The 12,687-nt window shown below is 37.1% G+C and overlaps 1 protein-coding gene across 2 annotated transcripts in view; it reads right to left on the bottom strand.

Moving 5' to 3' along the window:
* Nucleotides 1–12,687, bottom strand: part of PDZRN4 (PDZ domain containing ring finger 4) — a 551,428-nt gene that overhangs the window by 209,627 nt on the left and 329,114 nt on the right. The window contains exon 1 of one of the 2 annotated variants that reach the window (XM_006865305.1): nt 3,808–4,136. The exons of the other annotated variant lie outside the window; for it this stretch is intronic. Within the exon in view, the coding sequence (XP_006865367.1) occupies nt 3,808–3,876 (69 nt within the window). The 5' untranslated portion in view covers nt 3,877–4,136. Of the gene's footprint in view, nt 1–3,807; nt 4,137–12,687 lie in introns of those variants that run through there. 2 annotated transcript variants of the gene reach the window in all.

Below are 12,687 nucleotides of genomic sequence, written 5' to 3'. Positions count from 1 at the left end.
ATTTTGGATGTAGCTAATGAGACAAAATAAACTTTTGAGGGAAACTGGCCAGTAACTAGAGGTGGAAATTAGATGAGATTTAAGGAACTCTTACAAAAGAGAAGACTTCCACATATTTTGAAATTATGGGGAGAAATGAAAAGGAATGTTTTTGTGTGTGTGTGATTTAAATAAGATGATACTTTGAAGAAAAGTGCTTATTACAGTGCATGGTATACAGCACATGTTTAGCGTTAGCTGTTGTCTATATTTTTGTTGTTCTTTTCGCTGCAAGTTCTGTTTCAGTTTATGTTACTAATTCATGAATGTAAGTTGTGGGAGACCTTTCAGTTGTGCCAGACCAATCAAAATAATAAAGAAATTCCATGTTGGGCAACATTATCCACCTAGAAGAGAATAAGAATATAGCAAGCATAGCAGAGCCATTGCCTGGAAAAAAAGCACTATTCCACTTTTGATTTTCCTGAAATTGAAGACACCTTTCTCCCCTGCACCTCTAATTTGCCAAGTGAGTGAGAACCAGATTCTCTAAACCATATCATAGGATTTTAACAAAATCCTAGAAACAGTTATATCTTAACAGCAATGAGCTTTTATATGTTTGCGTCATAATCTGAATACCTTTATTAACACCATTGAATACTCATTTATTTATTCTTTTCACTATTCATTCAATCACAAAATTATACTGGATTTATTTCTGATTTTTTAAAAAAGAGAAAAACAAGCAAAGAAGTCCATGCATTTAGATACGCTCATATGGTCTCCTCAGAAGTGTTAGGTCAGAAATTCCTACCAAGCTGCTGAAGCTCCCTGATACTCTTCTGATACAGGTACCTATTTAATCAGATCAGTATTAAATAGGTGATTCAGTTTGTGTCAATAGAAGGCCATTGTTCAAAATAGCCAGTTATTAATTCCTAAGAGGCTAATAAATACCTTAGTTTATTAAAAATACATAAATCACTACAGATACAAATTGTGTCCCTGGCACATAAAAGTTAACTGAGACACAAGGTGCTTGAAAACTGCCTGGTGTGAAGGTTACCAGACCTACATACACCCTAGACTCCTACATTTTTGCATGTACTAGAGTCTGATTGGCCCAACTGCATCTAAAAATCGTTTTCTTGAGGTGACATTTCATCTCTTCTGCCAACTGAAAGGATAGGTTATCTACAGAAGCAAAAACAACAACAAAGCAATAAACTTGACCTTATGCCACATCTAAGTGCATCATTCTGATTGTTTCACTAGATCCCAAAGAGAGTACATTTGCTTTTGTTTACTACAGTTACAGACCTGACACTGTATTCTACTTGGCCCAGCTTATAAGGGAGCTCATTCTAGAAAGGCAATGTGAAGAAAGTTCAATATTATAAAATTTCTATTATAGAGAAATAAACATTTTACTCCTGGGCATGCATTTAATAATCACTGTCAATCTTGCAAGACCACATTCTTGAACACACTTTCATTTATCTTAAATCTTGAGAAATAATAACAAAAGATACAAAAAGGCAGGTGATATGAGAATTCTGAGTCTATAAATAAATAAGATTTGGGCAGTCAGGTGTTAATGCTTGTGTGGTTTAATTCATTTTAATAAATCAGCTAGAAATACTCAGCCTTTCAATCTCAAAGCACTCTTGTAAATAGTATTCCCTCTTATGAGGACAGCTATGTGTCTTCCTGAACACCTGGTTAAGAGCATGCTCACTTTCATGTATGCTCTGAGCTGCTTCTACTCCAAATAAAAATAGAAACTAGTTTGTGGCACAACACTGGGCTCCAGTGGTATTATATGAGCCTATCACTGGTTCCCTTTGATATCTTATCTATTCCATTAACTCAATAAAATGGAACACAAAGCTGGGGAAAACTGTAGGAGGGCTCCCCTTGGAAAACACACGCAAGACCTTTAAGCTGGAGTTTTAACTTATCTAATGAAAGCCAGCTAAATGGAAGCTAATACCTCATTTTTCATCCCTTTTATTAAAGACCATAAGTACTGCAACTTGTGAGTAGGAAAAATAAAATAAATACTTGGAGGAGTACAGGTAGAGGCAATTAGGAGTGTGGTTTATCTATTTTCTCAAGATTTAGGAAGCACTTAAAGGCAAAACTCACAGAGCAGCATTTTGAAAATCCACAACAAAGACTCTTGCTCCTCACTCAGCAAGCAGCAGTCTTTTCTGGATGTGGCAAAACTGCTCTATTGCTGAGTAGAACACAAACCTCTTAAACAAGGCATAATCAGGGAGGACACCACCTACTACTTCCTCCATATTATGTTTTTATATCAGTTTAGTAGTAATTCAAAGAAAAAGATTGATTAATCCACTTCCCTGCTTCGCCACTGCCCAGAGAGCAACAATACTAGAACTCCAACTCTTAAAACCAAACTAAAGGGAAGTGTTCCACCTAGAGACTGTTTTCATGAGTCAAAGTGAATGAGAGCTTACCTCAGAAAGGAATATTATTTTAGCCTATCCTTGCAAGTTTGTAGTTTTTTTTTGTTGTTGTTGTTTTTAATGAAGTAAAAGGTATCACCCCCTGGTGTAATTAACAATATTAATCTCCTTTTTCCTCTCTATGGTGATAAAGGAGTCATTTTTATATTTAATTAATGCAGAGTATCATTTTGGAAACTGGCTAATGAGCCTCTGATCACATTACCATGAAAATGTGCATTAACATTGCAACTGAGGAGGCTGTTTCATGTGTAGCAAATCCACTTTGTAATTAGCCCACTGTGAAATGAATCACGTCAGGGGGAATTCTGAGGGAACTGGGAGGCAGTGGGCACTTAGCTACCGCTGTGCCCATAGACCACCAACATCCCAAACATTGCCTTTCATCAGCAAAATTGTCTAAAAACAAAAGTAACAGCGTGTCGTATCTGTACAAACTGGAAGAAGAGAAGAATAAACTTCATTTTGCCAGACAAGAAATTTGGACTTGAGTATACACAATCCACCTAGGGAAGTCTGTCAAATTGAATGGTGATTTTTAAAGAAAAAAGTAGCATTCTATTACAATGTGAAGTCTGAGGATGTTATTTTCTTAATTTTGTTCTGAGAAGCCCCCAAATATGCCTCAAAGAAACATCTGAAATGATATACTTTTTCCTAGGTCTCATGCAGATGTTATAGTAAGCGTCTGAAATTAACTTCTAGTGCTAAACAGACAAAAAATTATAAAGAGTATGCAAGAACTAGTGGTAAGAAAATTCCTTTCTCTCTTTTCTAAGCCAGGACAGATCATACATTTTTTTTTCCCTCAAATTATACAAATACATCAAATCTTCCTCTTAAACCAAAACAAACAGTCCTAATTAATCAAATAATTTCTCATGCTAACAAGATTTGGCAAGAAACTTTTCCTGTCTACTCAAAAGAACTGAGACACAGACCTATTATATTGCAATCTTTCTGCAGACAATGATACAACTGATTCTCAATGTCAACACTATTCCAAAATGAAAGAAAGGTCTCAAAATATTACAGACATGGATGTCAATGTTACTACTCTTACTTGACTGACATCTTGGCAGCAGATACAAAAAATGTTTAAAAGAATCCCACAGGAAGTCATTTGAAGGGGGAGTGGCAAGGAAGCTGAAAACTGCCACCCCAAACCAAAATAAATAAAAAAGCCCCAAACCAGCAAGTCTACCTTCAATTCTTAAATCTCCCAAAAGAAAAATAAATAAATAAGAATAAAGCCAGCCAGAATTCATTTAGCATCATCCAGACAAACACAAAACCTGGCTCCTTTCCTGCTGGTCTTGGACCCTGCACTCACCTGAGAAACTTCATACAGCAGTTTGTAGTGTTCCTCTCTTTTCTGAAAAGTGCACAAATTGCAGCCCATTCTAAGAAGTAGAGAGAGAGAGCAAATCTTCTAATTTCCCCAGGACTGAAAGGCAAGTGAACTGAAAGGGAATCACCCTCCAGACTTGACTACTGTTTTTCATCAGTCACTTCAGTCCAGAAACACAGACAAACCGCTGTTAGCTGGAAGCAGAAGCCAGGGTGGTGTGTAGCAGCATGCTCTTCTTCGCTTTCCCTAAGTATCTTGCACTCACGGATACACACACAGAGTTTCCAGTCAGTTCATGGCAACACTCCCCCTGTCTCTGCATCAGTGCACATGACTACACAGATTCCAGCTCATGAATATTAATAGTGCCTCATTGATTATTTATGACAGAACATGTTAGCAGGGAGGGGTGTCATAGCTGCTGCTGATGACAGATGAATATTCACTAATTAAGAAGCAAATGTAGTGTGGTTAAACAAAATTCACTTGTATCAATACCATCTCTGTTTATTAAGGATAGAGGGGTTTAGCATAGGGCATATCCTAAAAGAACATACACTTAATTTCTTCATTGATTTAAGCTTTTAATATGTGAATAAGAATTTCAGAAACCGGAATACATTCAGTTCACATCTCTATGTTTTGCAACACTTACAAGAAAGATTTTTAGCATTATTAAATCTAGAGGAAAATGAATAAGAGCAATTAGATTTATAAAATCAACACAGAAGCAAAGGAAAATATTGAGGCTGAAGTGGGAAGGGAATGGAAGGAAGGAGGGTGCCATTCAGAGTTTGGACTGTTATCCTACAAAAAATAAACTGAATGAATAGTTCATATACTGAGACCATTATTTACTAAAGAGGAAATGAGGCTTTTTTTTTCTTAGTCTTAATAAAGAACATTAAGCAAGTAGGATTAGATGATACTTGCACAGATAGTATTTTAATTAGTTAATAAGGGGATAGCTATTGAATATAAATTTAAGTACTGTAATGTGTGTAAATATGTTATTTACAATTAAATTAAAAAATACATTTTCTCAGAAAACATTCGAATGTATATAGTATTTATACTAATTTTATTCATCATACACAATATTTCAGAAAACTGATATTGGCCATATTTAGATTCTAATGTAATGCACTGTGACTCCATTTGTGATTCTATATTTAGAGCTCATAAGGTATAAACGTGAATAAATGTAAAAACTAGGTTTAGCTGTTAAGATAATAGTAGTACTACATTTAATTTTGCATTCTAATACATGCATATATTGTACAGAAAGCTGGAAAATTTTGTGTCTTAAACATATACTCCAAACAGCTAAAACAAATCATAAAACAAAATTCATTTTGTTTCTATACTGACTTAGCCACAACCTCTGCTAATTAAGAAGTATGTTCTTGTTTCAGCACATCTTTAAACTGGACAGGATAGCAGGTGGGTTCCAAGGCAAAAATAATTACTTGGAAACCGTTGACTCTGGCTAGGAATTACACTGGATCTTGAAGATTTTTAATTGCAGAACACTTACATATAACTACTTTGGGGGGCCCAATTTCCTAAAAGTGCTTTGTCAAATGTTTAGAATCGATAACAGGAAATGATTCTAATGAGTACTAATTGTTAACAAATTGGCTTTGCAACTAGCAACACCTCAACACCAGCAAGTAGCAAGGAGATGAGCAATCATCTGCTGCTTATCAGTCATTTCCCTTGGGATGTAATAATCCGATTTTCTGGGCCTAATTTCACCTAAGAGTCTGGATGACAGCCAAGCTAAGAGACTTACAGAAAAGTGGCATCATTGTTGGGAGCACTGCATGGTAACAAAGTTCACCAGGACTTCCTATAAATGGGCAACCACTTGTAGTAGATAGGAATTAAGACACAGGATGACTGCATCCAAAGAGGTATTTGAGGGGACTGTTATGAAAATTGATAATGATCACCGAAAGAAGCAATCTTGTTAGGTGCAATTGTAAAATATATGTGTTTCATGCTTTTAAAAACTTTTCATTTTCTCTGAGTTTCTACAGTACTTCCCAGGAAGTATTGAATGCTAGAATTGACATTCTCAAAGCAAGCATTGATTCTTTGAAGACTTCTAAATTGTTGAACAGTGAAAGCATTCTTGGTGCTCAGATGTCTAAGTTCTGAACCTTAAGAGTTAGATCCAAGAATTAGAGTGCAATAAGGCAAGAATGGTTCCACCATCTCTAAACGACAGTGCTTGCTCCCTTCTTGATATAGCTTCTTTATGAGACAGGTTTTCAGAATTACCAGGAACCATCATGTTTTAAATGGCTGTTACTTATGGGTCCTCTTTTTCATAGTATTCTGTGGTTGGCTTTTAAGGAAAAATGAAATTATTGTGATTTTTAAAATATGGTTTTTAGTCATGAAAAAGTAAAGAAAGAACATTTTCAAGAAGTCATTTCAAATAGTATTGATTCTTTCAGCAATTTCTTTATACTATACTCTTCAATCATTACTAGCCCCTCTATTTTTTGTTTGTTTCTATCTCGGGAGGCAAGAGAAGCTTCTCCAATCATTTATCAAAGCCTGTCCTTGGCCCAAACACCCTGAAAAGATTCCGTCTTCTGTTACTAATGGACTCATCCCATGAGATTGAAGGGTGATTTTGAAAAGGGAGGCTCATAATCCCAGATTTCTCTAAATTTTAGTAGAATGTGAGGTTTATTAGAATATGAGGTTTAGTTATGCCAGTAACGAGGTTGCTAGATCATGTATTAGGATATGACATTGGAAGTAAATAAAGACAAAAATGCATTCATCTAAAAAATGTTTTAAAGATACAAATGGATTAGGAATTATCTGCCATGGGTGAAAATGATAAGGATAAAAAAATGAGCCAGGCATGGATAACCACCTTTCCAAGTCTCCTTAGAAACAAATTCACCAAAGTATAAAAACATTTACTGAATATACATTTCAAAATATACTTATTCCTCTTATTGTTATTGTTAAGTGACATTGACACATAGGTATCCTGTGTAGGATTCCTGAGGAGCCGTTGATGAGTTTGAACCACTGACCTTGAAGTTCAAACTGACTTTATTGTTTAGTGTTTATCCTATAGCTCTACACTTTAAAAGCCTTTAATTTGAGTGAGCTTACTTCCCCAAATGAAGTGACATTCAACATATGGATATAAGTACTGAAAATTAGTGGTTGCTACCATCACACATACACACACACAAGGGATAACCGAACATTATGTGCCCTCCTGCTAGAAAACACAATGCCAGTTTTGAAATAGCCTTGCCAAAAGTGAACAATTTACAGGGAATGCCAGGACCGGGAAGTATATTTAACTATACATGGGGATTCAACTAGCCAAATTTAGAATGTGGGCAACTCTGTACAAATAGATATACAATCTAATTTCTTCATCAACTGAATTCAAGGGGGAAAAAGAAGAAAGGAGAAAGAAAGAGGGAAGGTGAAGAGAGAGACAGAAAAGGGCAAGGAAGCCCATAGAATGAAAGAAACGGTACAGATATATATTTTCAGTCAGGCATTACTGAACTATGTATTTAAGGTATGTAAATTTGAATGATAAAATTATAAAAAGAAGTAAGTAAGGAGCTCTGGTAGCATAGTGGTTAAGAGTCGGGCTGCTAACCTCAAGGTTTGCAGTTAGAAACTACCAGCTGTTCAGCAGAGAAAGGTAAGACTCTGCTCCTGTAAAGATTCACAGCCTCAAAAACCCTATACAGGGTCTCTATGAGTCAGAACCGCCTCCATGGCACACTATCAGCATCAAGATGATAACCAAAGCATTTGAGATCATTGTAATCATTGCAATGAAACAAAATATGATTTGTTGAATATAAAACTGATGATCTACTCTGTAAAGTTTCACTCAATTTGATACAAGCTCTAAAGAACAGATAAAACATTCAAGATGGTGGATGCTTTTTAGGAGGAGAGAAGGGTTTCTGAATAGAAGAAGGCAGCAGAAATCTTCAGGGTGGTTAACAAAGTTCTAACTGCTGTTCTGTATAGTGGATACTGTGTATTGTTCATTAAGTTGACCATTACCTTATGTGGTTTTCATGTTCTTGTTATGTGTAGCAATGATATAATTGAAAAAATAATTTTAAAAAGAGTCTTTATGTACTATATCTGATAGTCAGTACACTACATAGTTGTGATCCCTATCAATTGTTGTTGTTGTTAAATGTCGTCAAGTCGGTTCCTACTCATAGCAACCCTGTACAGGGTTTCTGAGGAGCAGCTGGTGAGTTTCAACCGCTGACCTTGTGGTTCAAACTGACCCTGTGGTTCAGTGCTTTATCCCACAGTGCCACACCTGATAGAGGGATAGAAAATTCACTTAAGACTATTTTGAATGATCAGTTCTGTTGATTCTGTGGCAGTTATACATTGTAAATGGTCTTTCTTTCTCAATGACTTTTTCCACAGACTTTATGTTCTTTTTCTTAGAACATAGTTTGGCATAGTTCAGTGGTAGAATTTTTCACTTTCCATGTGGAAGGACTTGGTTTTATTCCTACAGCATGTTGCTATGATGCAGAAAAGGTTTCAGCGGAGCTTCCAATCAAGACAGAATATAAAGAAAAGTCTAACAATGTACTTCCAAAAATCAGTCAGCGAAAACCATATAAATCACAGAAATCCTATGAAAATAGGGATGATGCAGGGCCAGCAGTGTTTCGTCCCATCATGCATGGGTTTATTGTTGTTAAGTGCCATCGAGTCAGTACCGATTCATAGCGACCTTATGCACAGCAGAACAAAACACTGCCCGATATTGGGCCAACCTTGGTATGGTTGCCACGCTTGAGCCCATTGATGCTGCCACTTGGCCAATCCATCTCTCTGGGGTTCCTCTTTTTCTCTGGACCCTCCACCTTACCAAACATGATATCCTTCTCCAGTGACTGGTCCCTCCTGACAATATGTCTGAAGTATGAGAGATGAAATTTGGCCATTCTGGCCTCCAAGGAGCACCCTGGCTGCACTTCTTCCAACACAGATCTGTTGGTTCTTTTGGCAGCCCATGGCACTTTCAATATTCTCCTCCAACATCATAACTCAAAAGCATCAATTCTTCTACGGCCTTCCTTATTCACTATCCAACTTTCACATGCATATGAGGTTATTGAAAATACCGTGACTTGGGTCAGGCGCACCTTAATCCTTAAGCTCACATCTTTGCTCCATGAGCCAATTCTACTGCAGCTAACAACAATCCTTGCCATTGTCATATATGGATCTTCCAACTAGTCCCACCAACCTCCTAACTTTCATATTTCCAGTCCTAATTCTGCATTCATTTTAGGGGATACTTGGGCACCTTTGAGTATAAGGAGATACTTTTCTGCCTAACAATTTCTAAAGTTTAATATCTTATAATCAGTCTTAAAGATAAAGAATCAAGCTCAGAGAGAGACTCTTAATTGCTCCAGGTAGAATTGAGTAAAAAGACCTGAACTGGGTTGTGCAATTACACATCATTGACCTTCCATTTTTTTTCCATTGTATTGGACTATAAGTCCTATCAGAGCAGGAAATCAAAAACACCCACTGCTGGTGAGTTGATCCAGACTCATAGGACCCTATAAGACAGAATAGCACTTCTCCACAAGGCTTCTGAGACTGTAAATCTTCATGGGAATAGATAGCCTGATAGCTCTCCTGCAGAGTGGCTGGTGTATTTGAATTACAGATCTTGCTTGTAGTTATCAGTGCAGCACTAAACTCACTGTGCCACCAGGACTCCTTCACATGAGGACAGAAAACCCAGTCAAAACCAAACCCACTGCCATCAGTCGGTTCCAACTCAAAGTGACCCTATGGAGGGTTTCCAAGGCTGTAAATTTTTACTGGAACAGAAAGCCTCTTCTTTCTCCTATGGAGAAGTTGCTAGATTTACATCGCTGACCTTGTGGTTAGCAACCCAACCCAATAACCATCTATGTCACCAGGATTCCTATGAGGGCAGAAGTATTATATAATTGATCTTTAACTTTCTAAAACTCATAGCATGGAACTTTTCACATTGTATGCCTTCAAAAAAATGCATTAACTGAATGAATGTAGCTGGATAATGACAGCATGCAAAGTCTGGTTCCTGTTTTTGTTGTTAAGTACCATCGAGTCCATTCCGACTCATAGCAACCCTGTATAGGGTTTTCAAGGAGCAGATGGTGAGTTTGAACCACCACCTTGCAGTTCAAACTGACCTCGCGGTCCAGTGCATTATTCTGCAGCGTCACACTTTCTAAAACTCCTAGCAAGGCACTTTTCACATTGCATGCCTTCAATAAATACACTGAGTGAATGAATTTAGCTGGATAATGACAACATGCATAGTCTGGTAACAGAAATTTAGGGTTTATGTTTCTATGCCTAATTGCTAGGTGACATGTTTCCCTTGCTTTAAGGTTATTAAGGAAAAGGACTGAAGGACTATCAATGTAAGATATATTTAATTTGATTCAATTCTATAAATACTTATTTGAGAGTCTATGGACAAATGGAGTCCTAGTGTGGCACTGTAGGATAAGCACTGTTCTGCTGCCCACAGGTTAGATGTTCAAATCCACTAGTCACTCCTCAGGAGCCCTACACAAAAATGACTCGGTGGGATAAATGATTGATGAAAATGGAAAGCTTGGAAGACCACCCAGGAACCTGGGAGGATGGTTTGATATACTATTTCCAAAACATCAGTCATCGAAAACCCAGAGAATTTTCAATGAACCAACTCTACTCTGACACATGGGCTCTCCATAAGTCAGAATCTACTTGAAGGCAACTGCTTTTGGTATTATAAGGGAGCATTGTGCCTCTGCAGGAGAAACTCTGGACTGACCATCACAAGGTCAGTAGTTTGAGCCCACCAGCCTCTCCACAAGAGAATCTGTTTCCTGCTCCTACAAAAATGTACAGCCTTAGAAACCCTAAAAAGGGTTACTAAGAGTTGGTATGACTCTTGACAAGGAGCTCTGGTAGCGTAGTGGTTACGAATTGGGCTGCGAACCTTAAGGTCAGCAGTTCAAAACTACCAGCCGCTCCGCGGGAGAAAGATGAGGCTTTCTACTCCCGTAAGGATTTACACCCTCGGAAACCCTGCACAGGGTCTCGATGGGTCGGAACCGACTCAACGGCACTTAACAACAACAACATGACTCTTGACACGTCTCAACACAAAAGCAAAAAATTTGTATTTTGCTCCCAATATCAGTCAATATTCACTTATTTGTTCCTCAAATATTTATTGAGTATTTGTCATATGCCTGATAATATATGAATGCTTGGTGTTTGGAATTGTATTTATTTTTGTAGTATTTCAGAAGAAAATATATCAGATATTATACCATATGTACTAACTGGGGGTAAAAAAAAAAAAAGTCACTAGCTGCTGATATTTCCAGTTGATTCCAATTGAATGTTTTCTCAAGGTACTGTACAATATCAAGTATTATCTTAAATTTACAAAGATATTTCTGCTGATCGTATATTAGGCCATCCTTTTGGTTATAGCTCAATAAGTGACCATCTTCATTTTGCATTTACAGCCAATGTTTGTGGGACTACGCGTGCTTTGTTGTTGTTAAGTGCCATCAAGTTGGTTCTGACCCATAGCAACCCTGTATACGGTTTCCGAGGAGCAGCTGGTGAGCTTGGACCTCTGACCATGTGGTTCAAATGACTTTGCAGTCCAGCACATTAACACACAGTGCCACACCAATAAATTCCTAAAAATCATCAATTTACTAAAATTGACTCTATTGGACAGAAAATGCATGTGATAGCTTAGAAAGGGGCTTGGAATTTAATGTGAGCCTTGTTACTATTAGCAGTATGGCCTTGTATAATTTACTTACATGCTCTCAGATAATACTTCCCTTGAAGGCTGATTATTAAGATGTAATTAGATAACATTAATGAGGAGAGATTTATAAGGTCTGAAGTATTTTGCCCATAGTTGGTTGAATACATATTCTAGAGTCAGATTGCCCTGGGTCAAGTCCCAGATTAACTACATGATGTTGGGCAAGTTATTTTTTTAAACATCCTCCTTTTGTTGGTTTTTTATCACTACAGTAATGATAAAAATAGTACCTACTAATTTTTTCATATTATAGTAATATAAAATATTATAAATAATATTATCATTATATATAATATTATGAAAATATTTAAAAGTATCATGAACTACCAGAAGAACAAACAAATCTGTGTTGGAAGAACTACAGCGGGAGTGCTCCTTAGAAGCCAGGATGGAGACAGTTCATCTATCATACTTTGGGCATGTTATCAGGAGTGAGCAGTCCCTGGAGTAGAACATCATGGTTGGTAAAGTGGAGGACCAATGAAAAAGAGGAAGAAGTCCAATGAGATGGGTAGACACAGCTTTAGTAGCAATGGGCTCAATCTTAACAATTGTGAAGATGGTACATAGGGTGTTAGGAGTCAGAACTGATTCCAAGGCACCTAACAGCAACAACAACAGATACACAGTTGTTACAAGAGATAAAGTTTTTGTGATGATAATACTTGTATTAGTGGAACATTGCATATGCTCAATGGACATTGGCCACTAATGGTCATTGTTGTGAATTAGGTGTCATCAGGTCAGTATGGACTCATAGTGGCCCTAAGCACAAAAGAAGGAAACATTGCCTGGTATTGCACCAATATTGAACATTTTAGTGTTATCTGACAGTGTTCCACTACTATTCATAAGGTTTTCAGTGACTAAATATTCTGATGTAGTCTGTCTATTTCTTCCTACTCTGTCTTAGTCTGGTACCTCATCTGAAACCTGTGGACCAAGGGTGACCTTGCTGGTATTTAAAA

The sequence above is a fragment of the Chrysochloris asiatica genome, unplaced genomic scaffold (assembly GCF_000296735.1).
Source record: "Chrysochloris asiatica unplaced genomic scaffold, ChrAsi1.0 scaffold00077, whole genome shotgun sequence".
Lineage (NCBI taxonomy): Eukaryota > Metazoa > Chordata > Mammalia > Afrosoricida > Chrysochloridae > Chrysochloris > Chrysochloris asiatica.
This window is presented reverse-complemented; position numbering and strand designations above follow the sequence as displayed.